Source organism: Rhinolophus ferrumequinum, chromosome X (genome assembly GCF_004115265.2).
Source record: "Rhinolophus ferrumequinum isolate MPI-CBG mRhiFer1 chromosome X, mRhiFer1_v1.p, whole genome shotgun sequence".
NCBI lineage: Eukaryota > Metazoa > Chordata > Mammalia > Chiroptera > Rhinolophidae > Rhinolophus > Rhinolophus ferrumequinum.
The window spans coordinates 95495795-95522465 of NC_046284.1; the positions used below are offsets into that span (position 1 = coordinate 95495795).

General features: G+C 39.4%; 1 protein-coding gene and 1 pseudogene across 3 annotated transcripts in view; both read right to left on the bottom strand.

Annotated features, from left to right (window-relative positions):
- SYTL5 (synaptotagmin like 5) overlaps positions 1-26671 on the bottom strand; it is a 135307-nt gene that overhangs the window by 95094 nt on the left and 13542 nt on the right. For all 3 annotated transcript variants that reach the window (XM_033106282.1, XM_033106106.1, XM_033106198.1), the window contains exon 2: positions 15759-16246. In XM_033106282.1, the coding sequence (XP_032962173.1) occupies positions 15759-15877 (119 nt within the window). In that variant the 5' untranslated portion in view covers positions 15878-16246. The remainder of the gene's footprint in view (positions 1-15758; positions 16247-26671) is intronic.
- Positions 25055-25724, bottom strand: LOC117022347 (rRNA-processing protein FCF1 homolog; annotated as a pseudogene).

Genomic DNA, 26671 nt, shown 5'->3' on the forward strand with positions numbered 1-26671 from the left:
GTGTTCTTTTTCTTCACAGCACATACCATAATTTTTCATTGTACCTTTATTGGCTATTTTTCACTGGTTTAATGTTTGTCTTGCCAACTCCTCTGTAGTATCCACGAGGGCAAAACTTTATCTGTTTTGTTCAGCTTTGAATTTTAAAGCACATAATGGCTGGAACATAATAGATACCATTTAGTTGAATGAATAAAAAATCATAAGTAAAAGCTAGCAAGTGACAGAGGAGAAAGGGAGAGAGGGAGGGAGGAAGAAAAACTCAACTATGCTACTTGTTGGGTATCACTGGGCATTCCACTTAACCTCTACTGGGTCTCAGCTACTTTAACCTCAAAATGAAGATAATGATTCCTTTCCTATCTTCCTCCGAGGATGTTTGTGATAGCCAGAGGCAATAAAGTATGGTAGTGTGCTTTGTGAATTATAGAAGCCTTTACAATATGAAGCCATCATTCCCCCCCTTTTTCCCGCCTCCCCCCCCCACTCCGGTTCAAGTTGTTGTTTCTCAGTCCAGTTGTGTAGGACACAGCAACCTGGCCCATGCTGGTATTATGAGCCTTGCGCTTCCCCTGGCTGAGGCAGTCGGTTGGCCGCTCACAGCAGCTCTTGCCAGCTGCCAGCCACTCATGCTGGCCACCGGCCTCTCCTGGCAGCACATGGTATCCCACGGCAGCACACAACAGCCCAGATCCCAGGAGAGCCGTTGTTCACAATCTTAGCTGTAGAGGGCGCAGCTCACTGGCCCATGTGGGAATTGAACCTGCGACCTCAGCATTAGGAGCACAGCGCTCCAACCACCTGAGCCACCAGCCCGAACTGAAGCCATCTTTATTAAAAAGAGAATGAGAAGATTAAAAAAATGTACAATGTTAGATCCACTAGGAATAAAGTCAAATTAAAATTGGCTTAAATTTAGATCAAACACACTTTGAAAAAGTAATACAAGCCTGAGAAAACTACAGAAAGCTCTCAATTACTTCGCAAGAATTCACAGGACTCATTTCATCTCCATAAGCTAATTCCTATACTTTTGTTCAGTAAGCAAAACTATTTTTTAACTCTTTAAAAAATAATTTTCATTCTCAATGTGGCCTCTTCTTCATATCCTTAGTTATAGGGGTTCTGCTCAGCTCGTCTTCAGATGATTCTTGAAGTTGACTGTTCTATGATGCAGTTGTAATTTTGATGTGATCCTGGGAGGCAGCAGGAATAGCATTTACCTAATCTGCCATCTTAGACCTTCTGGCAAGCAAAACTATTTTGATTCCTCAAAATATTAAAAATCTAACCATTTCCCCTATTTTTTTCTTGTCTGAAAAGAAGCAAAGAGTATAGGAGGTGGAAGAAAAATTGTAGTAGAGATAAATATGGCCCAAAATCAAACTGTTAAAAACTGATAAAGAATACAAAGAAAAAGAAAAAAGCTACCAAAGACATTTAATTCCAGCTAACACCAATCCTTCATTTGACATAAGCTCAGGATGCTCTAGCATTTTAAAACATCAGTTTATTCTTTATGTTTCCTTGTGGCTACACAGATATATTCATAGTAACATGTGAATTGATGACCCATATGTAATTGAAATCTTAAAGACTGAAAAGATGAACTATGTTAACTGTAGTTAAATAACAAAATCTTTTCTATATTCTGGTGATATATTGAATTCGTTTTTTCTATTCTATCATCAAAAATGTTCAATATATTACAAAGACTGCTTGCTTTATCTTTGCATAGACACATTCCTTTCAAATCAGGAATTGCTTTCACTAAAATTCCTGTCACTTTTGTGTGGCATTTTTCTTTTCTTATCCAGTCTAGTCCCAATTGTACTGAACACTATTTTGCACCAAATAAGATAGGAATTTTAGAATAGAAGCAATTAGGTGCCTAGAAGAGGAAGCCATAGATAACAATTCAAAAAACACCTCTGATTCCTTGATGCCTTTAAACAATCTCCAATCTCATCTACAAGAGCACATGAAGGCTCAAGAGAGAGAATGAGCAAGCAAGGACTATATACCGTGTTTCCCCGAAATAAGATCTAAACGGACAATCAGCTCTAATGCGCCCTCTGGAGCAAAAATTAATATAAAACCCAGTCTTATATATAGTGAAATAAGACTGGGTATTATATTAATTATATTATATATTATATTACATTATATTATATTATATGATATTATATCCGGTCTTATATTATAGTAAAATAAGACTGGGTCTTATATTAATTTTTACTCCAAAAGACGCATCAGAGCTGATTGTCCGGTTAGGTCTTATTTTCGGGGAAACATGGTACTAGTGGCCCAGAACATAGGGCTCTAAAGTCAGACAGCTTGGATTCAAATCCTCGCCTTATCATTTATTTCATTTGAGACTTTAAGAAAATTACTTAACCTGTCTGTGTCTCAAGACTTAAGGAGACCTAACCTTTCTGTGTCTCAAAATACTCCCTCTGTAAAAAAAAATAATAATAATAATAAATAGTTACAACCTCATAAGCTTGTTGTGAGCATTACATAAGATAATGTCATTGTGAGCATTAAGTGTGAAGTACAGCTTGACACATACTAATTTTGGAATAGATGATCTGGTATATGTCTCCCAATAGCTGTTCTCCCCTTCTCTATTAGTGGAATGCCTAGCTAGGCTCACGACCACTCAGAATAAAGACTGTACTTCTCAGTGCCCCCTGTATTTAAATTTTGTCATGAGACTGAATGTTGGCCAGTGTGATATGATCAGAAACGACAGTAGATAACCTCTAGGTCATGCTCCTATGGGAAAGGGCTCCCTTTCCCTTGAACCCTTCTTCTTCTTCCTTTCCAGAGGCTGGGACAGAAAATAGGGGTGAACCATCTTGGATCAAGAGCTAAACTCTCCAGAAGGGGGAGCAACCAAAGAAAAGGTGCCCAGACCCATGCTAAAATGGAGCCACAATATCACAAAGCTGCCAACCGAGACTTTTCCATTTGAGGGCAATGTATTTCCATCTCGTTTAAACTATTATTATAATGTGTCTCTATAACCCAAAGCAAAGTCTATTTCCCAATTAATACAGTAAGAAGTCAGTAAATATTAGCTCTTTTTATTATTGTTCACTTGCAGAGATGTTATCAGATTCTGCTTCAACCTCTGCGACAATGCCTGCAAGCTGAACCCTTGTCTCGAGCTAGTTTCATATTCCTTTAAGAGAGCAAACTCACAGGGACTGATGAAAAATACTGTCAAACCAGAAACAATGAGACAAACACCACTTGAAATAATGAATTCAGGCAGAATAATGTCACAGCAGCTTGATGTCAATGGCTGCATACCTCTTAGCACTCCTGATTTTTTCACATCCAGAGGCCATGCCATCAACACTGGGGCTATTTCTTATTTGCCTATGGAAAATCCAGGGGTCACCAGACTTCCTTTCTGTACTCTGAATATAAAAATATGACCTTTTCATTTTGATTGTAGCTTCTGTGTGCAGAACCTATTATTGAAACCTACCCATCACAACACTTAGCCAAAATAATGACAGGCATTTTGTTTAACATGCCATGTCATTTGACAGTAATCCATGAGAAAAACATTATTACCATTTTATAGATTAAAAAGGTGGAATCTCAGAAAGGAAACTTGCTGTGGTTCACGGGCTATAAAGCGGTACAGTCAGGAATCAGATCCAGAATTTTATATTCCAAAACCTGCACTCTTCCTCAACGTCAGATTCCTTTTGTTGGCTCTCAATCTATTAAAATACTTTTTGCTCAGAAAGAACACTGTATTATTAACGGCTGCTATTTCTTTCCTTGTTGTACAAAGCCATGCTGAGCCCACTCCAAGTTATGCCTCAGTAAACACAAAGGGTTTCTTCTGCCCATCCTGCTTCTCCCACCAAATGGTGCCGGCCCAAGTGGCCTCTTATCACAGAGTCTCTCAGGGCAAGCATTCCCCAGTGGAGCTTTCTTCAACAAACACACTACTCTGGTCCTAATCAACTTTATAGAGTTTTTGATTAGTTCTCAAATCTAAGGCTACTAAAAAGAATCAAAACCATTAGAGAGGTGGGGGAAAGTTTTGCCTAGATAGAAAGCTACTTCAGAGAAAGTATTAAGGAACGGGATTGAAAGAACACTCGTCTAGATAAAAAAAAAAAAAAATCTTGTGAATGGTGCCAATTTCAAGTGTTTAAAAATTGTCTCAGGGAAAGAGGGCATTGTGAAATCTTCCTGTCTGCAGATGACGCAAAATACTTCTTGGCAGCAAAACACTTGGCTCCTAGGAATACACTAGATCCTTCCACAAAGCCATGTGAACAGACAGGCAATTGTTTATTAAGTATAAAGGCACATCTCGTTTTATTACATTTTACTTTTGTGGGCTTCACAAGTCTTGGTATTTCTTTACAAGATGAAGGTAAGACATTCCACCAGCAAAAAAAATTATGACTCGCTTTATTGCGAGTGGTCTAGAACGGAACCCACAACATCACCAAGGAATGCCCGTAGTATCAAAATCATAGCAGAAATTGATCGCATATGTAATTAGCAAACCAAGTCTTCCACCTGGAAATACCTTGAAATAACTATAATCTCAATTTCCCGGCTCAACAAGGAACAATGATGTGTTTTACTAATCTGAAACCCAAAGGATAACTTTCTTGAGTATAAAAAACCGTAGAAAAGTCCTGTTATCAATATGGTAAATTACTTAGAAAAAGAGGGAGTAGACAGACATTTATGTAACTTACAAAGTGATCCCCTGGGGGGGAAAAAACACACAAGAAATTAAAAGAGAAAAAAAAAGATTTAGAAGAATAAACTCCACAGCTTACAAAAAAAAAAAAAAAAAAAAAAAAAACAAAAAAAACAAAAAAAACAAAAAACCCAAAGAGGGGTGGAGACAGAATTAGTAAAGCAAGAAGTAGGAAAGCTGCATTTCAATAGGGCTTTTAAAGATTACTGCTATGACAATGCAAGGATAAAAGTGACTCCATGGGAAGAAATTGGGCATTTGTACATAAAAAAAAGGTAATTTAAAGAGAACACATTGCCCTTAAAAAATTCTTTAAAACTATTTCTGCTGCTGAATACAGGTATATACATATATTTACAAATATATGAATTTTATTTCTAAAATGTCTCTAAATTGAATTTGCGTCAACTAAATTATTTTAAATGCAGCCAGAAAGGAGTTGTGTGCTCATCAAAGACAGTTATCAGTACTTAATTTTTCCCATTTTACCTCTTTAGGTGATGTTTATGGGGACCCATATCTTCATAAAGGTTATTACAAAACACACTTCTAGCAGTTTTCCTAATATTCAGTATCAGCATATGGTACAAGAAATGTCAAGTCACCATTTCTTTGATATTCATCAAGGATGAATATAAATGTTTTCTTTATGTGCTATATTTTTTCCCCTTATATCCTTCACTGAAAATTACCACTGACCGTGAATTGCTTTCAGATTCTATAAAAAGGAAGATGAGGTTTGTGCTAAGCCATAAATAAATCTGATCCATAAGATGCATGATTTTTTTGGTATTGATTATTATTTTTACTTAATTTTATTTATCAAGCACGTACAATTCTTACTTATCTTTGCATTTATCAGTGTTGGAGAGCTATGGTTTTCAAAATGTGGATGCTTACACAAATCATGAACAAATGACCCACTCATTCTCAAGGTTAAGTTAACTGACCTGCTGATTATAAATGATTCTATAATCAGAGCTCTAAGGATGTGGATGACAGTTTCAAATCCCTCACACCTTGCCCATCAGTAACCTTCCTCATCTCCTTCCTGCTCAGCCTATATATACCTGTATCAATTCCCTTCTTTACCCTTATCATATTATTCTTTCACTATTAATGCTGTGGATGAACCTAAAGGGTATTATGCTAAGTAAAATAAGTCAGACAAATACCATATGATCTCACTTATATGTGAAATCTAAAGGACAAAATAAATGAACAAACAAAACAGAAATAGACTCATAGATATAGAGAACAAACTGATGGTTGCCAGATGGGAGGGGGGTTGGGGGGTTGGGTGAAACAGGTGGAAGACATTAAGAAATATTCCTTCTACTCTTTTATACCAATAAACACCTAACTGTGAATTGGAAACATGGCCACCCAGAATAATGACTACATTTCCCAGCTAAATATGCAAGCTCCCTAGCAGCTAAGTATGGCCATGATAGCCAATGTGATGTAAGCAAGGTCATATGTAAAACTTCTCAAAAATGTCCTTAAGGGAAGGAACCCTGTCTCTTTTTTTTGGCCTTTGCCCGTCTCCCCACTGACTGAAATGAGGACAGGAGGACTGGAGTTGGAGTAACCACCTTACACCATAAAGTGTGACTAAGACTCTCTCCTACGACCAAAGTTTGGACAGGCTCCTCTGGGGTCTCTTTTCGATTAGACCTTGCCCTTGGACCCTGTCTTTAACCTGCATAGCCCAGATTTAGTAAGAATCCTGCTAAATCAGTGTAACAAGAATCCCCCACCCTTGATATCTCATATAAACCTGGCCTGCCTTCAGTAAGAATTCTGATAAGTCAATTTAGTAAGAATCCCACTATCATCACTGTTTCCTCTTAGTCATTTTCCATTTATTGATCCCCTCACTCTATTTGTTGGCTATAAATCCTCATTGGCTTTTGCTATAATTGGTCTTGAGCCTAATCTCTCTCCCCTATTGCTACAGTCTTTTATTTGTTTTAAATTTTGGGGGGATAGTCTTCAAATCTATTGCAATAGTCCTGAATAAAGTCTTCTTTACCATTTTAATAAGTGTCAGAATATATATATTTTTTTCACATGTTGAAGATGTTAGCCCATGTTGAAGATGGCAGAGCAACCACTTGGGAGGACCAAGGGCCTCTGATGAGCACGGAGCCACCGTTACCAGCCCTGGGTTGCTTTCCTCATGACTTCATCTAGGTAAAAAAGAGAAACTTCTCTCTTACTTAAGGTACTATTATTTTGATTCTCTGAAACCCAGAGTTGAACTTACCTTAATTTCTATACTTATAAATGGTAAGGATACTATCACAGAAGTAGAGAAGAATATAAATCCTGTCTATAACATACTAATTGTGTACAGAGTCTGTCAAAGATATACATTATTTATATTTTACAGAAAGAATATATCTATTTGATTTGAGTCAATGTAAAAGTGGAGACTTTGCATAATCTAATAAAATACAATTTTGTTCCTGTTAAATTAGAAATTAATTCATCTCCATCTCCTATGCCTTGCATATAAGTACTCAAAGAATTTTTGCTGAATCTTGGAAATGTATTTCCCAAATATATGACAAAAAGAATTCATATAAATCAATATTGAAATAACACTAACACCCAATAACAAAAGGACAAATTATGTGAATAAAAAATTCACAGGAGAGGAAATACAAATGGCTAGCAATCATGTAAAAATACTAATAACCATATAAATGCAAATTAACATAGAGCATTACTTTATCAAATTAGTAATGATTTAGAACAATAATTTTGATGTTGGCAGTGGTATAATGGTTTAGTGAAGAGGAAATTGACAACATTTCTGGAAAAATTTTTTCAATTTACAGGATATATAAATCAAAATATGAATCACAATATAATAAAAATTAAGACAGAAGATTAAAGAATAAGGATGTTCATGGTAATTAGGACAAATAATTAAACAAAACATTGCACATCCATGTTATGAAATCTTCTCTAGCCAATAAAAATGATGCTTCCAAAGAATTTTTAATGACATCAAAATCATTCATTAAATAAGGTTAAGCAAAAATAGAGGATACACAATTACATAAATAATATGGTTCCAATTATGTGAAAATTATATATGTACACACAGAAAAATATTAGGAAGGAAATTCAACAAAAGTGGAAACTATCTTTCGGAAGAGAGATATTAAGTGAGCGCTTAAAGTTCATACTATATGTATTTTCTAATATTCTATAATACACATATTACTTCTATAATGAAAATGTATCAAAATATATTAAATATTTAATTGGATTAAGGATTTATGATATAAATATTGTACACATTGATGCCCTTCATAGAGCCTAATGCATTAATGATCTTACAAACTTAAAAAAAATCCTTTGTTGTATAAGTTTTAATTTTAGACATTTGCATAAAATGCTTAGCAGTTATGCTTAATTACTCTGCAATGAAACGATGATTAGAAAAATTACTAAGTGCATGTCAGCCTAATCTTATCAAATTTAAATCAATTAAACCGTAACTCCTATTAATATAGGAACAGTCATGTAAATTGTAAATTGTTGATATAAATTGGCCATTGCCTGAAGTCTAAAATGTTAGAGAAGTCAGTTTTGTTAATGAAGTTTTCACTTATACTTCCCTAGAAATAAAGTGCCTATTTCCCCAAGAATATAGTTGGTATTTGCTTAATTAAATCTTCCCTTCTGAACTGACCTACCTTGGGGTGGAGTGGGGTGGGGGAGGGTCCTCTTCACTGACCCTCCCAGACCCAACATCCTACCTTATAATCATTCAACCATGTTGTGAAGTATATGGGATTTATACTTCTGTGTTTCCTCAATTTACAATAAAAGGGAATGGTAATTTCCTGGACATGAATGCAAATGAATCCCTGCTACCTAGGGGCATGTCCAATACACAATTCTGGCTAGAGACAGAATACAAGGAAGGGAAAGGGCACTAAAAGAATTTGGGGAAGAATCACAGAGACAGATAGATCCATTCTCCTCCCTCTCCCCCTCCACAATTTCCACCCATAGGTAACAATTTTACTTACGACTATGGCGACCATATTATTTCAAACGAAGAAAATAGTCTGTCAAGTACATATACTTGGATAATCCAATGTTTGAAATGTCTCCAAATATCAGGTATTTGTGGCCCTGTGCCTATGATGAGCCCCATAAGAATTACTTGGAGGAAAATGCTGTAGAATCACAATTTAAGTTAGTTTCCCAATATGTGTATGTATATCGAAATCAGTAAAGTCTGTGGTGAGAAAACCCCCAGGGTTTTAAATTCGTTTAAGGCAGAGCTGGATTTTTTTTTTTTTTTTTTTACATTTCTCTGTTAACACATTAAGAGTTTGGGTTCTATTAGGGAGCCAGTGTGTTCATGCTGGGAGTTTGTGTTAATCCATTAAGAAGCTTTGTGGCAATTTTATAAGAATTAAAACAAAATGTTGCCCAAACCAGAAGCCCACTCCAATAGCTCTCCTGGTGTTTCATGGCTACAGTTTCTTTAAGCTTTTGAGAAGGTCAAACTAATTTTGTTCTTAGTGGTAGTGGTAAGATTTGAAAAAACAAACAGCCTTATAGATCAAACATTTGTAGAGTACTAAGAGGGTATTACTGCTTGGCACTTACTGGTCTCCCTAACTTCCAGGCTGAATGTATAATTCTTGAAATCACTTCAAATTCATTTGAACCAAATATTTAGCTTACCGATAGGATTCCAAATAGCCAATTTGAATATACTTTCCCCTTCTGTTTCTCCCTCTTCTTTCCTCCCTCACTCTGCTCTAAAGTGATGGAATTAACCACATAAAAACAAAGCCACAAGGTGAATGGCAGTTTCCAGGTTGGGACCTGTGGTCCCTTGATACCGTGTTTCCCCGAAAATAAGACCTAACAGGAAAATAATCCCTAGCATGATCTTTCAGGATGACATCCCCTGAACATAAGCCCTCATGTGGCTTTTGGAGCAAAAATGAATATGAGACCTGGTCTTATTTTCGGGGAAACATGGTACTAGTCTCTGGCTTGCTTAGTGGCCCATTTCTGCTGAACCCACTGTGCGGAACAAAATAGAACACACCTGCACTTTGGTTTTTAGCATGAAGAGTAGAACAGCATAAAGAACTCTTATTGTTTTTACTGGGCAAGAGCAATGCTTCACTAAAATTCATAGTAACTTTGGATAATATTATACAGCTGATAGGTCAGAACTGTCAGTAAACACCAGGCTACGGAAATGTTTTCTGTTTGGTTCCATTCCTCTGACAGCTATTAGTAAGGCTGTGGGTGGGCTTTCAACAGGGTATGAATAAGTACGCTTATTGTATAAGCCTCACAGCAGAGAGGAAAGGGGAGCAGTATGGAATGAAAGAACCTCAGCTCTGATGTTTACCAGCTGAGCAAATGATTTAATCTAAGTTTCAGTTGCCACAGCTATAGCACGTTGTAATAGCACATACCTCAGCGATGACCTGAAAATTACATGAAGATACATTTGTGAATCGAGTAATACATTTTCTGGTTTGAGGTAGGCATTAGATAGTTTACTTTCTCTTTTTTCTGCCTCCTGTCACACGGGGCGGCCTGCAGGGTCTCAGCTCCCACTCCCCACATAAGAACACAGGACATGGTGAGGCCAAAAAGGAACACCAATGGAGCCATGGATAGGGGGTTCATACCACTATATTCTCACTGGTGGCTGGGCGAGACATAGGAAGCAGGAGCCATACATACTGTCCATAACCTGCCGTCCACTTCTCTCTGCCAACCGACCCCACTTGCTAGCTGCAATCCGCGCTTGCTAGCTCAGCCACCATCTTCTTGCTAGCCCCAATTTGCTGCTAGCGTAGCCACGGAAGTTGTATTAGTGGCCAATGGCTCACTGGTTACAGCTGACAGCCAACTAGCCACAGCTGATGGCCATCCAATCACAGTTGATGGCCATTTACTACCCGAGCCAGCACCTCTCCACGTGAGGCCGAGAGCCTGGAAACTGCACTCCGGGATCTATCCCCACACTCCCCACTCCCCAGAAGGTCAGATATGTCACTCAGAAGTTAAAAGTGGTCTAAGAGTGGAATGTGAGCCCTGGAGCCAGACTGTGGGGATACAGATTGAAGTTCTGCCATTTACTAGCTGTGCCACCTTGGACAAGTTGTTTAAGTATGCACTTCAGTTTCCCTATCTATATAAAGGTGGATATTAATAATTCTTACTTCATTGGGAAAATGAATTTGTAATCTGTTCCTTGTAATTCTGTAGAACCTTCTGCTATTTCTTGGTATTTTCTATTCCTCCAGGTTATTTGCTGTTCCTCTATAGAGGCACTGAAACACATTTAAGCTGTTCCAACATGCGAGCCACTACAGACTGGGTGAGGCACAAAAATCTTCTGGAGATGGTAGGACCCTGGGGAATCATCTAACCTCCCAGACAGAAGCCCCACCTCTATCTCTGATAGCTGACGGTGTCTGGTCCACGTCCATCTCATCTCCTGTCCATCTCATCTCCTGCGACTCCCGGAGATGGCTTATCAAGCTTTCAAGTGTATGCAGCTATTCCCAAGGCTATAAACTACCAAAGGTCAACAATCTGCAACCCTTAGGCCAAATCCAGCCCACTGCCTGTTTCTGTAAATAAAGTTTTATTGGAACATGAGTCATAACCATTTGTCTACATATTGTCTATTTCTGCTTTCATACTACAATGGCAGAGTGAAGTAATCATAACAAAGAATATACACCCTGTAGAGCCTAAAATATTTACTATCTGGCCCTTAGTAAAAAAGTTTGCTGACCCCTGATCTACACCATGGATAAAGCCTGATCCATGATTGCAAAAGTCTTTATGTTTATAGACCCAACAAGCATTAGATCATGTCTTTGCTCACCTTCATTATTCTGACAATAAATACATAGCACTTGGCTCACAGAAGGTGATCAACAAATATCGATTAATTCTGACTCTTGGGGACTGTGGGATGTTCTTGGCTGCATGTAACAGAAAATCTGATTCGAACTGCTATAAATAACACAGAAATACATTATATCGCTTAAAGAAGAAGTCCAGAAATGAGGGCGGATCTAGTATTTCAGGATGTTGACAACAATACTCTGCCATCCTTTTGCCTCAGCTTCATTGGTGTGCTGCATTCTAAATTCAGCAGCAACCAGGATAACATATTTCACTGAACATGCCCACTGGGAAAGAGAACCTTCCATAAGTTTGGGCTGTATGTCTGAGTGGGTCATCCTTGGTCTCATATCCAAACCAATTATGGTTTGCCAGAGTTGAAGATTTCTTATATAGGCCAATACCACAAAGTAGACATTTAGCAGCATTTGTATTCAGGTACAGAAGATCAAATAGAGTAAGGGTCTGTTAATGAGATTTTTGGGGGAGCAGAGACTATCAGTCTGTACTTCTCTGTGTTAGATGGAGTTCTTCCAAAGTTAGAAAAAAATCTAAGACCAACAAAGATGTTTACTTTGTGCTTCCAAATGGTTGGTAATTTTTTTCCATTTGCAATCACTGCTGACAGCTCCATTTTTGCGTCAGTTCTTCCCTCTTTCTTCATTGCCTTAAAGCCATCAATAAATCTAAGTGATCTGTTCTTCACAGAGAACATTTAAAATACTCTTACCCTCTAATAGTCAAAACGATTGTCCAGATATCTCCTACCTCTCCTTCCTATTCGGACTGAAGGAGAAAAATATATTTGAGCCTCTTGCATGAACCTAGAATGTTCTGATAATAGGCAGACAGCTCTCCCCGCCTACCGTTCATGCCTGGAGGCAATTATCAGGCTTCTCACCTGCCTTTGGGTGCAGAGTACCTTTAGGAACACCTGTACCACCTTAATTAATGCCACACTTCAGTAGCTTTGTGGACTGTGGAGCACAACTGGGTGACAGGCCTCTAAAATGTTGATTCATTATAACTTTTACATTTTTCCCTTATCCTATTTTCTTTATTGCTAAGGACCACCTGCTCAAGTAAATCAATACACAAACAATAAACCCACTGCGTCCCAAACTCCAGTTTACTAACTTTCTAGATTAGTTTCTTCTTTGTAATCATAAGGCATAAACAAATTCTTTGGTTTCCATTTCTTTCTGAAACCTATTAGGAGAATCTGAAGGCAATTTTGTGGTTCATGGTAAACAGCTGAAACACAGTTGACATATATTTGCCAATATCAAAATCCTTTTCATATTTCAAGACTAAGCTCAACTGTTACCACTTCTTTGAAACAATTCCTTCCATTTCTGTCTTACATCTTATTCATAATTAACTATGTCTTGCTCTAGTCTCCCACAAAATATCAACCTACAACTCTGGAACATGGTGAAAACAATTATTATAATAGGTAGCACAACAATTTAGTGGTGCAATAAAATCTGCTACACCATAAATTCCTTGTGTTGATGATTTGGGAGGATATCGAGGAAAAAGGACTAAGTTCCCTGTCTGGTCTGGCAAATCTTCTGGTTGGGTTTTCCAGAAGCTAACTCCGAGATGTAGATGTGTGTGCAAGTGATTTATGAAGTAGTCTCAGGAGGAACCTGTAAAGCAGTAGGGGAGGCAGGAGAGGGAAGAGGAGGGGGGCTAAGCAAGTGTGAAGTTCATCCTCGGTATGACCTCATGGGGAGCTCTGAAGCAGAAGTTGCATTGCAGAGTCTGTCTTACCTTGAGGTAAAGGGTTTCTGTACCTGTCAGCCATTGGCTTGTGGCTGCCCAGTAGGGGCCTAAACTCAAGTTTACCTGGCACTTGTGGCTCTCTATTCCTATGGGCAACTCCAGCCACCCAAAGGTAGTCCTCTAAAGAAGTCAGCAGGTGCCAGCCCTTAGAAGTAAAGAATGGGGAAACTGGGAGATGAGAGCACAGATCCAACAAGGGACCCTAGAGGATCTGAATGGAACACCGATAGTGGTCACTACAACTTATAAATCAAGAGCCACACAAACCAATAATAGGGCTGATGATTATAGCCAGGAATTATTGAGTGCTTACCGTATGTCAGCATTGCTCTAAGCTCTTGATGATGTGAGCTTATTTAATCCTTACCACAACCGTCTGAGGTAGCTAATGCTATGATTTCTGTTTTATCTAATGAGGAAACTAGATTTATCTAAGTAACTTGTTTAAGGTGACGCAAAGATTCCATGGTGCAACTAAGATTTCAGTCAACAAGCGTGGGTGTATGATTCAACAGCATGCACTGTAAACACCCTGCCACTGACTTTGGCCTGGCTTCTCAGTACACAAAGCTGTTAAGAGTGGCACAGCCTGAGTCATCCGGCCTGGGCGCATATCTTGGTTAGCTCAGAACAAAATGAGACAAAACATCTAACAGTGCAGAAAAAAACCCATAAATCCTCAAAACAGTTTACAGAGCCAGAAAATTAACAACTGTATCCTTGATGGCTCTTTTGTATATTATACTATTTGGCTAAATTTCTTTATAGAGAATAAGAAGACAAGGGAAGAATAATAGAGAAAAAGGAAGAGAGGGTACAATAGATTATTATTTAAAGTTTTTGAGAATGACAAACAAATATCCTGAACAAAGGCTTATTCATTGTACTTTGGCTCTGGTTAATAAATTGTTTTTTCCTAAAGAGAGTGATTTTTAATTCTTTTGAGAATGTCATCAACAACTGGTTAGTACCTCATCCCCCATAAACAATATGGAACTTTTTACAGCACATTAGAAAATTTCGTCATTTTTCATGAATACCAACGCCAAAAATATCATTTATTTCTTTAAAATCATTAACTGCATTTTGTTGTTACCTGAATTTTAGGCATAGAAAAAATACAATAATTTTAATCACAGCCTTTGTTTCTTTAAGACTGGTTGAATATTTCAGAATGACAGAAATGAAAATTCTGTGCTCTGAACTAAGAAATAAGCATCAATCAAGAATATTTCAATGTATTTCCAATTCTAAGGACCTTAGTTCCTTTAGATACATTGAATATTTTTGCAACATTGTGAAGGCAATCTTATGACAAGTTTTCTCCTCAAGAAAAATAAGCATAAGCCGCTGACTGAAGTTTTGGGAAACATACAAGACACAAAAGCTACATGTTGCACAATAGGCAGTGACTGAGGAGGCAACTCCATTTATTTCTGCTCCTCTATTTAGGGGTAAGATGTAATATCCAAATATATTTAACAAGCAGGACACTACAGGCAGCAACCAATCACAATGGATGCAGCAACCAATCAGAATGATGCTATGACCATTCAGAATAGAAGATACAACCAATCAGAATGGATGCTGGCTAAAATATAGGTGAGGTCATACGTGGGGATCAAGCTAAATATCAACCCTATCTACAATTGATGTGAAACTCAATCATGCCCATATTACTCAACTCTCCTCACACAGAAACTTATTTCATGAAATTCAGGTGATTTCTGGGGTACAGTGGGTACTTTTCACTCTCCAGATTCCCTTATTCTCCCAGCTATGGTGGAGGCAGATTCCCAGTGAGACTGACCTGAGAAAGGCATTATAAATAAATAATAGGTAACATTTATTGTGCACTTAGGTACAAGGCACTGCACATTTATTAACTTCCTTAATCCTTACAACAACCGTATGAAGTGGCTACTATTATTATCCATTTTATATTGATGAGGAAACCAAGGCATAGAGAAGTTGAGGAACTTACTCAAGGTCATGCAATTAATACATCCTAGAGCTAGTACTAAAACCTAAAAGTCCTTCCACTTAGCTATTAGGTATGACATTATTACCAAACGGGAGTTCTCATCAACATTATTATTAGCTAAATTCCATCCTTCCATCTAGCTAAATAATAAAGCATCAACGACGTTTTCTAATATTTGAGCTACTGCTGAGAACCCATGAAGTCACTGACCAATATTTTTCTCCAATGTGATTGCAGTTGCCCCATTTCTGATTTAAACTGCTTCAAACAAACAGAAAGTGGTCAAGGAGGGCAGAAAAGATAAATGAATATTACCTTATTCTCTTGTCCTCCACTTTTTTCAAATATTCATCTCTCTTTAAGACTCCCAGGATCATTTCCTTCTCATGATCTAATAAAAATGACAGATTGATGAACTCTGAATTCTTAGACATGGTATTTCAGCAGCAGCTCTGAGTAACAATGGTTGAATCTTCTAGATGAATAGATATCCCCAATTCTGAAGGTCTCCCTGAGCAACCTAGAGTCACTCAGTTGTTTTATGTAGTGGTTTTTATAAGGTCTCTGAAGAGCTGCCAATGGTAGTTAGGTATTCTTCCAGGCTACACAGAAAACAGGCTCCAATGGGATTATACTCCAAGAAAGTCATTATTGTTTTAACTGAAAAAGCTCTCCAAAGCCTTTGCTGTGGTGTACAGAGGTAGCAGCTGTAGCAGCTGAGATTCACTAATGATGCTCAACGTTAATCCTCCAGAAAGCTACAGGACAGGAATCAGATCCACTGGAGCAGAACCCAGAAACTACTGAGAAGGTGGAGAAAACAAAAGAGAGAAAAATTAATTAGGCCATTTTTCCAACAACACTTGTAAGAGTGTCTAATTTTTTAAACAGTCATATACTTAACCTAAAAAAACAAATTTGAATCAGTAAGCATGCATTTATTTATTATATCCATATTGTGTGTTTATTACCACGAAATATTATTTACATTTAGTAGATTCCAGGTTCTCTGAAAATTCAGTTTCTTCCATTATAATTAGCTTCCTCTACCATGCTTGCAGCTGACCCACGGGTGAATTGGCTTACCTCTTGGGGACACTAAGTGCACAGTCTGGACTGTCCACAACAGGAAAGGTCCCTCAAATGGCTCCCTCCTCCTCCCCCCACAACTAAGACCACCGATTAAAAAACACTGCTAGCAAAACAAATATGAACCAGTGCTACATGTATCAACCTGAATACAAGGTCTGACAATTAGGTTCGCGTACGATGTTGCTAACCTTTTCTGGTATCAGAGAGATTATTCATTATGAATTTGTACAAACTGCACAAACAGTTAACAAAGTTTACCATTTGGAAGTGCTGAAAAGGCTGCGTGAAAAAGTTAGCTGACCTGAACTATTCACCAACAATTCATGGTTCTTGCGTCACGACAATGCACCAGCTCATACGGCACTATCTGTGAGGGAGTTTTTAGCCAGTAAACAAATAACTGTATTGGAACACCCTCCCTACTCACCTGATCTGGCCCCCAATGACTTTTTTCTTTACCCGAAGATAAAGGAAATATTGAAAGGAAGACATTTTGATGACATTCAGGACATCAAGGGTAATAGCACGACAGCTCTGATGGCCATTCCAGAAAAAGAGTTCCAAAATTGCTCTGAAGGGTGGACTAGGCACTGGCATTGGTGCATAGCTTCCCAAGGGGAGTACTTCAAAGGTGACCATAGTGATATTCAGCAATGAGGCATGTAGCACTTTTTCTAGGATGAGTTCACAAACTTAATTGTCTGAGCTTCGTATATCTCAGAAACATCATGTTGAATGAAAAACTCAAGTTACAGAAAAATTCATGCATAACGGTAGCATACATATGAAGGAAATAAGTTGCAACATTATATCTAATTTAGGAACACATACAGTTGTATTATAAATATAAGGAATTCATGGGAAATTTAGAAAGATGCAATCAGAGAAGAGAACACAGTAACTTCAACTGTATTGAATAATATTTTACTCTCAAGATAAGTGTTTATATCTCATGGTGTACACAGGTGTGAATTATTCTAGGAATGTAGCACATAGGGCAAAATAGATGTTCTAAAACTACCCCCTTGTCAACATCAGAAGTTCGCCAGGCCCTGTCCCTCATCCTAACTCGAGCACATGCTTTCCTTGGCTCAGTACCTGAATTCTCTCTGTATATCCCCTTAATAACAATGACTCTCAGAGTGATCTACCAGGTTTTGTGATTGGGCATCATCCCATAACACTGTCCCTCATCTTCCTCCTAGGCCTGTGAACTACAATCTATATGTAAGTTATACTTGGTTTGCTTGGCTCTAGCCAGGTTTCCAAGTATGACTAGATACTTACTCAAAGGCTGCTTTGGGTCTCCCAGTAACCATAAGGTTAGGCTTAACCTAAAAATCTCAGGAGATCTGAAAGGATAGGATCTTGTCCAGAGCTTCTCTAACTTTCCAAAGCCCCCATGTATTTCCTCTATACATTGTACACCAAATGAGAACTTTGCTGAAATGATTCAGAACTGAACTGTTTCCTACAGACCAAGAGCCAGCCTCCTCTGAGAAAACTGCCCTGGTCTGTCCAGACTTTCCAGATTTACTCCAGGCCTTTTCTCCATCTGCAAAGTCCTAGAAGCAGCAAGGATCGAGAGCCCTAAGATTGACATGAACAGGAAGCAACAAGGTGAAGAACAAAAGGGGCCCTTCAGAAAGGTTAAGGGTTTGGTTTTTGCATCACTGTCAACTGTGGTCTCCTCAGATAAAGAACACCCCTGTGTGTCTCATCTGGTTTCATGCTGAAATGGGAAAACCACTTGGTAACTCTGTAAATCATTACACCCAGGTTCACTTAAGACATATTTTATGTTTGAAATGTCAGATTTAGAATGTCCTGACTATTCTATAGAATTGTATTTAGAAATTATTCAAGAGGTTGATAGCTACAAAAATGCTTGACCTGAATCTTGTGGTCATCCTTGCCTTTGGCTGTAAGTGCAAGTCCAGCCTCTAAAAATCCAAGGGTCTGCCCTGTGAGGAGAACAAAGGGAGGGTAGTAACACCATGGTGGTAGCAAATGAAGGGGACAGAGAAGACAGGAAATCAAGCAAGGATATAAGAGAAATAAAATTACCCTGTGAGAGTTTAATTAACAAAATTAGCCTTAAATGATTTTGCTCATCTGTACCAGAACTGCTAGAGCAGATATGTAAATGAGTGGCCAAGGAGATTAGAAGTATCCAAAACTTTATCAAGAAAATCAGAATGTTTCCTCCAGGAAGCAGGACTGGACTGTGATTATACTTTCATAAGATGGACTCGAATTGATGACAATATAGTCCTCCTAGAGAAACACAGGGTAAAGAGGAGACAGAGAACCTGGGCATAGGTAAAGGAAATCTAAGGAGCGAGATGTCGATGGTGCCCATCCAGTCTCTAACCAAAGAAGCAGCACTCAGGCCTCAGAATGAAAATAACCTGTTTATTCTCTATAGGACATCTTCCACTTCGGCGATGAGGCCTCAGTCTGGCAACTTTTCATGACACTAACAACTCAAATCATACAACTATTTCCTCTTGCTTGAATTTCACTTCTTCCTGGATATTTCTGATTGTAAGTTGGTTTCCCATAAAGCTCTCCCTTCAGCGAGTGGATGTCTAGGTTCTGCCAGTGGCACCCTCTATGTTTGGTTTAGTTTGAACCTGTGTCTTTATCTGTTCTCTGTATGCCGACCAAATCAAATTTCTGAGCCTTCGGAGGACCAGCATCCAGGTTGTGATAAAATCACCTAAATATGTACCATTTTTTGATGGCTCTTTTCAGCTACTTCATAGGAACCTCCTAAAGAATCCCTTACCCACTATACACTTTAATCAAGTGAAACAAATGAGTAAAAATAATGAGTACATTTTATCTAGAGTCAATTCTCATTCTTTTACTAAAATGGGCCCAATGAAAACACTAGTAAGATTGGAAGGAAGAAATTCATTTTTATTTTATTCTTTAATACCTTCACTTAAACAGATATTTCTCCTTAAACACTGCAGATGTGGATTTTTCACTCTTTGGCCAGGAACCTTGCTGAACTGAGCTAAATTATTTAAAAAGATTACAAGACATAATGGAGGGAGACAACCAAGATGGCACAGTAGGTAATCGCGGTGTTTACCTTCTCTCACAACCACATCAAAATTACAACTAATCTACAAGAAAAACATTAGTGAGAATCACCTAAAATCAAGCTGAACTGAAGCCTTTCACTCAGGACTTGCAGAAGAAGCCACCTCCAGACTGATAGGAAGGTCACAGAGGCAGAACAGGCTGGTCCCACACCTGCATGTGACCATTAAGGACTGGGAGGGCTATTTTGGCTGTGGAGGTCCCCCCCCATCCCCAAAAAGAGTGAGAGACCCCAGCCCAGGGTTCCAGTGTCAGGGAGAGAATTCCCCATAATTTCTGGCTGTGAAGACCGCGCAGATCGTGACTGAGACAGTGCAGCTGCACTCACAGGCACTCCTTTTAAAGGGATCTCACGCTGACTTACCCACCAACAGAATCACTCACTCTGAGATCCAGCACTGGGGCAGCAGCTGGAGAGGCGGCAGGGACATACAGGGGGAGAACTGAGTTGTCTGGCTTGGGATGGGGGCTGCAGAGGCAGCTTTCTCCTGGATGGGGGAAGCTAGCGGAGGCCATTGTTTCTGTTGAGCCCTCCTCCTTCCCGGCGTGCGAACACAGCCACCCTTTCTGAGTCTCTGTTGTTCGTTCGCCACGTCCTGGTGATTGGAGACCCCGCCCCGCCCAACTTTTGGGCACACTGAGGCTGCTTCAGTGGCCTTTTCATACAGACCACCTGCCTTGGCTTAAGCTACAGACTTTCCTAGGGTCTCTCAAAGATTCTTGGAACTCAGACAAGCAGCATCTGGCTTAAGCGTGTCCCATACCTCTGGCTGAGCAGCCCTAAGCCTGCACTAGAGGCAGCTGGCATTGGTTCACAGCTTGGCCTTTTAAGGCATTTCCAAGCACAGCACGGATGGCAGCCATCTGTGGATTTCTTCTGGTTCCCACTGGGTAGCCCGGGTGGGACATGGGCTGTGGCTGAAGTAGACCTACAGTGGATCCCCTCCAACGTGGTTCTGGGGCTGGCGCCCCCCAGTGGCCAAAACAAGCTGGAGCATCGTCTTCAAGTACGACACACCCAAGGGGCGGATTGGGCAGGCACCAGAGTCCTGCTGAGGCAGGTCCTGCTCCATAGGGTTGGCCCCTGCACCACAACTCTTCCACTGTAGTCATGGCCATTCTTCACGACCAGTGAGCCCAAGGTTCAGTCCCTCACATTGATGTGCAATTATCAACCAAGGCTCAACTACAAGAGGAAGGTACACACAACCCACACAAGGGACATACCTGGAGTGCGTGGCTCAGGTGACCAGAAAGACTGTGCCACTGAACCCCACAGCACATCTACTACATAAGGCCACTCTACTAAGACCAGAAGACATAGCATCCCTACCTATTACATAGAAACAAATGCAGGGAGGCATTCAAAATGGGGAGACATAGAAACATGTCCCAAATAAAAGAACAGACCAAAGCTCCAGAAAAAGAACTAAGTGAAACAGAGATAAGCCATCTATCAGGCACAGAGTTCCAAACACTGGTTATAAGAATGCTCAATGATCTCAGGGAGAACTTCAACATAGAGATAGGAAGCATAAAAATGGAGATGAAAACCATAAAAAAGAACCAGTTAGAAATAAAGGATACAATAATGGAAACAAAGAATATATTACAGGGAATCGACAGTAGATTAGATGAAGCAGAGGATACAACCAGCGATGTAGAAGATAAGGTAGCAGAAAACACCTAATCAGAACAGCAAAAAGAAAAAAGAATCCAAAAAATTGAGGAGAGTTTAAGGGGCCTCTGGAACAATATGAAGCATACCAATATTCACATTATAGGGGTACCAGAAGGAGAAGAGAGAGCAAGGAATTGAAAACCTATTTGAAGAAATAATGACAAAGAACTTCCTTAACCTGGTGAAGGAAATGGACATACAAGCCCAGGAAGCACAGAGAGTCCCAAACAAGATGAACCCAAAGAAGCACACACCAAGACACATCATAATTAAAATGCCAAAGGTTAAATACAAAGAGAGAATCTTAACAGCAGCAAGAGAAATGCAGTTAACTACACGGGAGCCCCATGAGACTGTTAGCTGATTTCTCAACAGACACTTTGCAGGCAAGAAGGGAGTGGCAGAAAATATTCCAAGTGGTGAAAAGCAATGACATACAACCAAGATTGCTCTACCCAGCAAGGCTGTCATTTAGAATTGAAGGACAGGTAAGGAGCTTCCCAGACAAGAAAAAGCTGCAGGAATTCATCACCACCAAACCAGCATTACAAGGAATCTTAGAGGGACTTCTTTAAGATGGGAGGGGGGGTAAGGATGGGTGAAAGGGGAAGGGATTAAGAAGTACAAATTTGTTGTTACACAGTAGTCATGGGGATATAGGGTATAGCGTAAGGAATATAGTCAATAACACTGTAATAACTAGGCATGGTGCCAGACAAGTACTAGATCTATCAGGGTGATAGATGGAAATGGGATTGGGGGCAGGGTAAAAAGGTGAAGGCATTAAGATATACAAATTGATAGTTAATACAGGATGGGGAATATAATCAACAATGTTGTAAAGATCATGTAAGGTGCCAGATGGGCACTGGACTTATCAGGGGGATCACGTCATAGACTGCGTAGATGCCTGACCAATGCACTGTACACCTGAAGAGCTGAAGTAGAATAATATTGAAAGTCAACTATAACTAAATATATAGGTATATATGGTATTTCCCCCAAAATAAGACCGGGACTTATATTACTTTTTTCTACAAAGACGCATTAGGGCTTACGTTCAGGGGATGTCATCCTGAAAAATCATGCTAGGGCTTATTTTCCGGTTAGGTCTTATTTTTTGGGAAACACGATATAGTCATGGGATGCGAAGTACAACATAGGGAAGATAGTTGATGGTATTGTAACAACTATATAAGATGTCAGAGGGGTAGTAGCTTGGGGGGTGGGTTATCACTTTATGAGGGGTTTAAATGTCTAGCAATTACCTTGCTTTGTATAACTGAAATAAATAAATTAAAAAAAACAACATTATAATGATCCCAGATAAGAAAAACCTAAAGGAGTTCATGACCACCAAACCAGTATTAGAAGAAATGTTAAAGGGATTTCTTTAAGAAAAAAAGGACCAAAAATATGAATAAAATAGTAACTGCAAAAAAAAGATGACAAGATAGTTTGTATGTATTGTGCTTTTTTTTTGGCATGGATAGCTTTGGACAGTTCACTAACTGCTCAGCATCACAAAAGATACTATAATCAAAAATTTTCATAGCGGCCCGGCCTGGTGGCTCAGGAGGTTGGAGTTCCATGCTCCTAACGCCGAAGGCTGCTGGTTCGATTCCCACACAAGCCAATGGGCTCTCAACCACAAGGTTGCCGGTTCAACTCCTTGACTCCCACAACGGATGGTGGGCTCCGCTCCCTGCAATTAAGATTGAACACGGCACCTTGAGCGGCTGAGCTCCCAGATGGCTCAGTTGGTTGGAGAGCCAGCTCTCAACCACAAGGTTGCCAATTCGACTCCTGCAAGGGATGGTGGGCTCTGCCCTCCCCCCAACAACTAACAATGGCAAGTGGACCTGGAGCTGAGCTGTGCCCTCCCTAAGACTGAAAGGACAACAACTTGACTTGGAAAAAAGTCCTGGAAGTACACACTGTTCCCCAAAAAAGTCCTGTTCCCCTTCCCCAACACAATCTTAAAAAAAAAATTTCATAGCATCCCACAGAGATGCAAGACTTTTAAAAAGCATCTATTTTGAGTAATAGACATTTAAAAATAATAGGGTTGATATTTTAATCAAAGAAAAGGGTATATCTAAATATATCTCATTAAGGGGTACTTGAAATGCAGCTTTAAAAATGGAACATTTCTGGAAGTGTTCTTAGCATGAAATTAGTAAGAATAAAATTAATTTGCTCTTTGCCTGTTACTGTGTGACAACAAAACAGTTAGGGAGATTTTCAGTACACTCAGAGGGATGCTTAGAATACAAGCTAAACAGAGTATGCAAAATTCTCTTGGGAATGCCTTTCAAATAGATGAGCAGGCAAGGACTGCCAAAAGGTGAGAACTACCAGAGAGTAGAAGATGCTGTAGGGAGAGAAATAAATAGTTCTTGCACTCTAAACCCCAAGCTGAAAGACTCAAGGGCAGATGCTATGGAACTGCAGGCACTGCTTTTCTTTTCTTTTTTTTTTTTTAAGAATTTATTGGGAAAGGGGAACAGGACTTTATTGGGGAGCAGTGTGTACTTTCAGGACTTTTTTTCCAAGTCAAGTTGTTGTCCTTTCAATCTTAGTTGTGGAGGGTGCTGTTCAGCTTCAAGTTGTTGTCCTTTCAGTCTTAGTTGTGGAGGGCGCAGCTCAGCTCCAGGTCCAGTTGCCGTTGCTAGTTGCAGGGGGCGCAGCCCACCATCCCTTGCGGGACTCAAGGAATCCAACCGACAACCTTGTGGTTGAGAGCCTGCGCTCCAACCAACTGAGCCATCCGGGAGGCAGCTCAGCTCAAGGTGCCGTGTTCAATCTTAGTTGCAGGGGTTGGAGCCCACCATCCCTTGTGGGAGTTGAGGAATCGAACCGGCAGCCTTGTGGTTGAGAGCCCACTGGCCCATGTGGGAATCGAACCGGCAGCCTTCGGAGTTAGGAGCATGGAGCTCCAACCGCCTGAGCCACCGGGCCGCCCCGGCACTGCTTTTCAATAGAGAAGTTTCTTCTAACACGGGCAGCTCTGTGTGGCACATGCCATGGGGGTGCAGTAGTTGAATTTTTTTTATATTCCACCATGGGATGGATTCTCTGAACAATAATGCAAAGGTCAAGTAACAATACTATCAGCTTTATAGTGAAACTCTGTGAGGAGCATCCTCAAAATGTTCTACCACAATAACAACCCACACTTACATGACTCAACGAATCCTTATGACCCATCACAAAATAAACTGTAATACTTCCATCGTGGAGATGAGAAAATTGAGGCACAGAGATGTTAATTACGATGCCCAAAGTCACCGGTTTTGTAATTCAGAGCACTCTGGTTTCAGGGACCCTGCTGCTAGCCATTAGATCTGACTGCCTCTCAGTGCCCCCACGGAACAGTAGCCCACAAGCTGTTAACAGATACTCTATGGAATCTTTAAACATTCATTAGTCCAACAAAATTTTGGATATATGTAGTGAAACCAAACAAAATATCTTTTCTTCTACAGAACTTCTCAGAGTCTTTAATGTTCTGGTGTTCACTGTGAATTCTCACAGAACCCTCAGTTTGGAAAAGAATACTTAAAATTATTGATTCTTTTTTGTGTGTGTGAGCAGTCATTGGATTTATAAAAAGATGCAACAAATTTTAAAATAATACAAAAATATCATTTTCAAAACAACATAAAAAAGTGAGTGTCTTTAACCATATTCAAGTCATAACAGAGCAAATGGGTGAGTGGAATAATAATTCATGCTGTAGCGTGTTTCATAAACTGGCAACAGAGAAAATTGGTTGAAGGAAAGCAGAGGAATTTTGTCTTTTAAGAATTAGAATCGAGGGGCTCCACAATCATCTGGCATCCGCTCAATGTTGTACCTATGGTTAGATATGTACATGATGGGAACTCCGGGGATTTTCCTGATTCTTCGTTTAAGGTCCCGGTCAACCGTAGCCACAGTGTAACACTTGTGCTGAGTTACTCTCTGTACTAAGCAGTCATCTGCATAGGTTCCTTTGTGTGTGCATGGTAATCGTTCAAATCTTGGATCCTTGGCAATGCTTAGAGCCACTCTATACTTTTACCCCAGTGTCTCAATTTCAGCCATTACACAGTTATACAAGGGACACACTTGGCATACAGACAGTCCATCATTGACTGAACTAAGTCTAGTTTGGCTTTAATGGAAAAGTTGATAAAGTTGGTATCAACCAGGAGGTGGTAAGGTGGGCCCAGCTGTGTGTTATCCTGGAAGAATAAGCAGGAAGGGTGTTGGGGGACTTCTCTTTCCTTGAGTGCACTGGGATCTTTCTTTTGTTTCTTTTTAGGTTTTAACCTATCCTTTTCTTTAAGCCTCTGATCTCTGAGACTAAGCATTTGCTTCATGGTCGCATACTTCCTTGTTTTCTTTTGCTTCCCCGTGTTCACGCCACACTCTTCAAAAATTATTGATTCTTACCTTGGCGTCATGTATTTCGGGGTTTTTAAAAAGACTTACCTATCTTTAAAAAATTGGTTAGGAGAAAACCTAAATAAATTCAAGAGAAAAAGATCTGAAAGAAATATTAGAAGATATACTTGTATCATATTTAGTAGTTCCCCTAAATGCTTTTTAACTACCAAGACCTATAAAATTCTATATTTCCCCCCAAACAGCTTCACAGAATAGACCATATATAAATTTAAAATATCTGTACAAAGGAAGCAACTTCAAATAAATTTAAAAGAAACATGAGACAGGCTGGGAGAGTAAGATTGTTCCATATAAAGGAGGAAAAGGATTAATAATTAGAAAATACAAAGAGCTCCTACAAATTACAAGAAAATAAACCATTAAAATAAGGGGCAAAATATAAGAAAAGGCAATTGATGTAAACATGAAAAGATGCTCACTTAGCCTACCAGTTATGTAAATATAAATTGCAAGGAGAAAATGTCTTAGATTTCCCATTAGATTATGAAAATGTAAAAAAAAAAAAGTCCTTATCATCCAGGGTTTGGTGAGTGTGTATGGAAATGGGCATGCTCATGCCCCATTGGTGAAAGTGGAAATAAGTTCAACCCTTAGTTGAGAGAATTCTCCATGGGTCTCTTTCGTATCTATGCATCTTCCAAGGATGTTTGTTTAGTGACTAGCATTGAAAGACACAGTGTCTCTCTCTGGAGGAAAGGGCAGATTTGCTTACGATTTGTTTAATAAAGTAAAAGTCTCTCTCCAGGACAGAGGACAGATTTGCTTATAACCTCTGTAAAAAGTTTGGGTTCCCTAAGTTCAGGATTCCTCAGCTGTTACACAAATGCACTGATACACAATTTCGACCTATGCCCTTGGGGGCAAAGGGAACCAATGCAAGCATGAA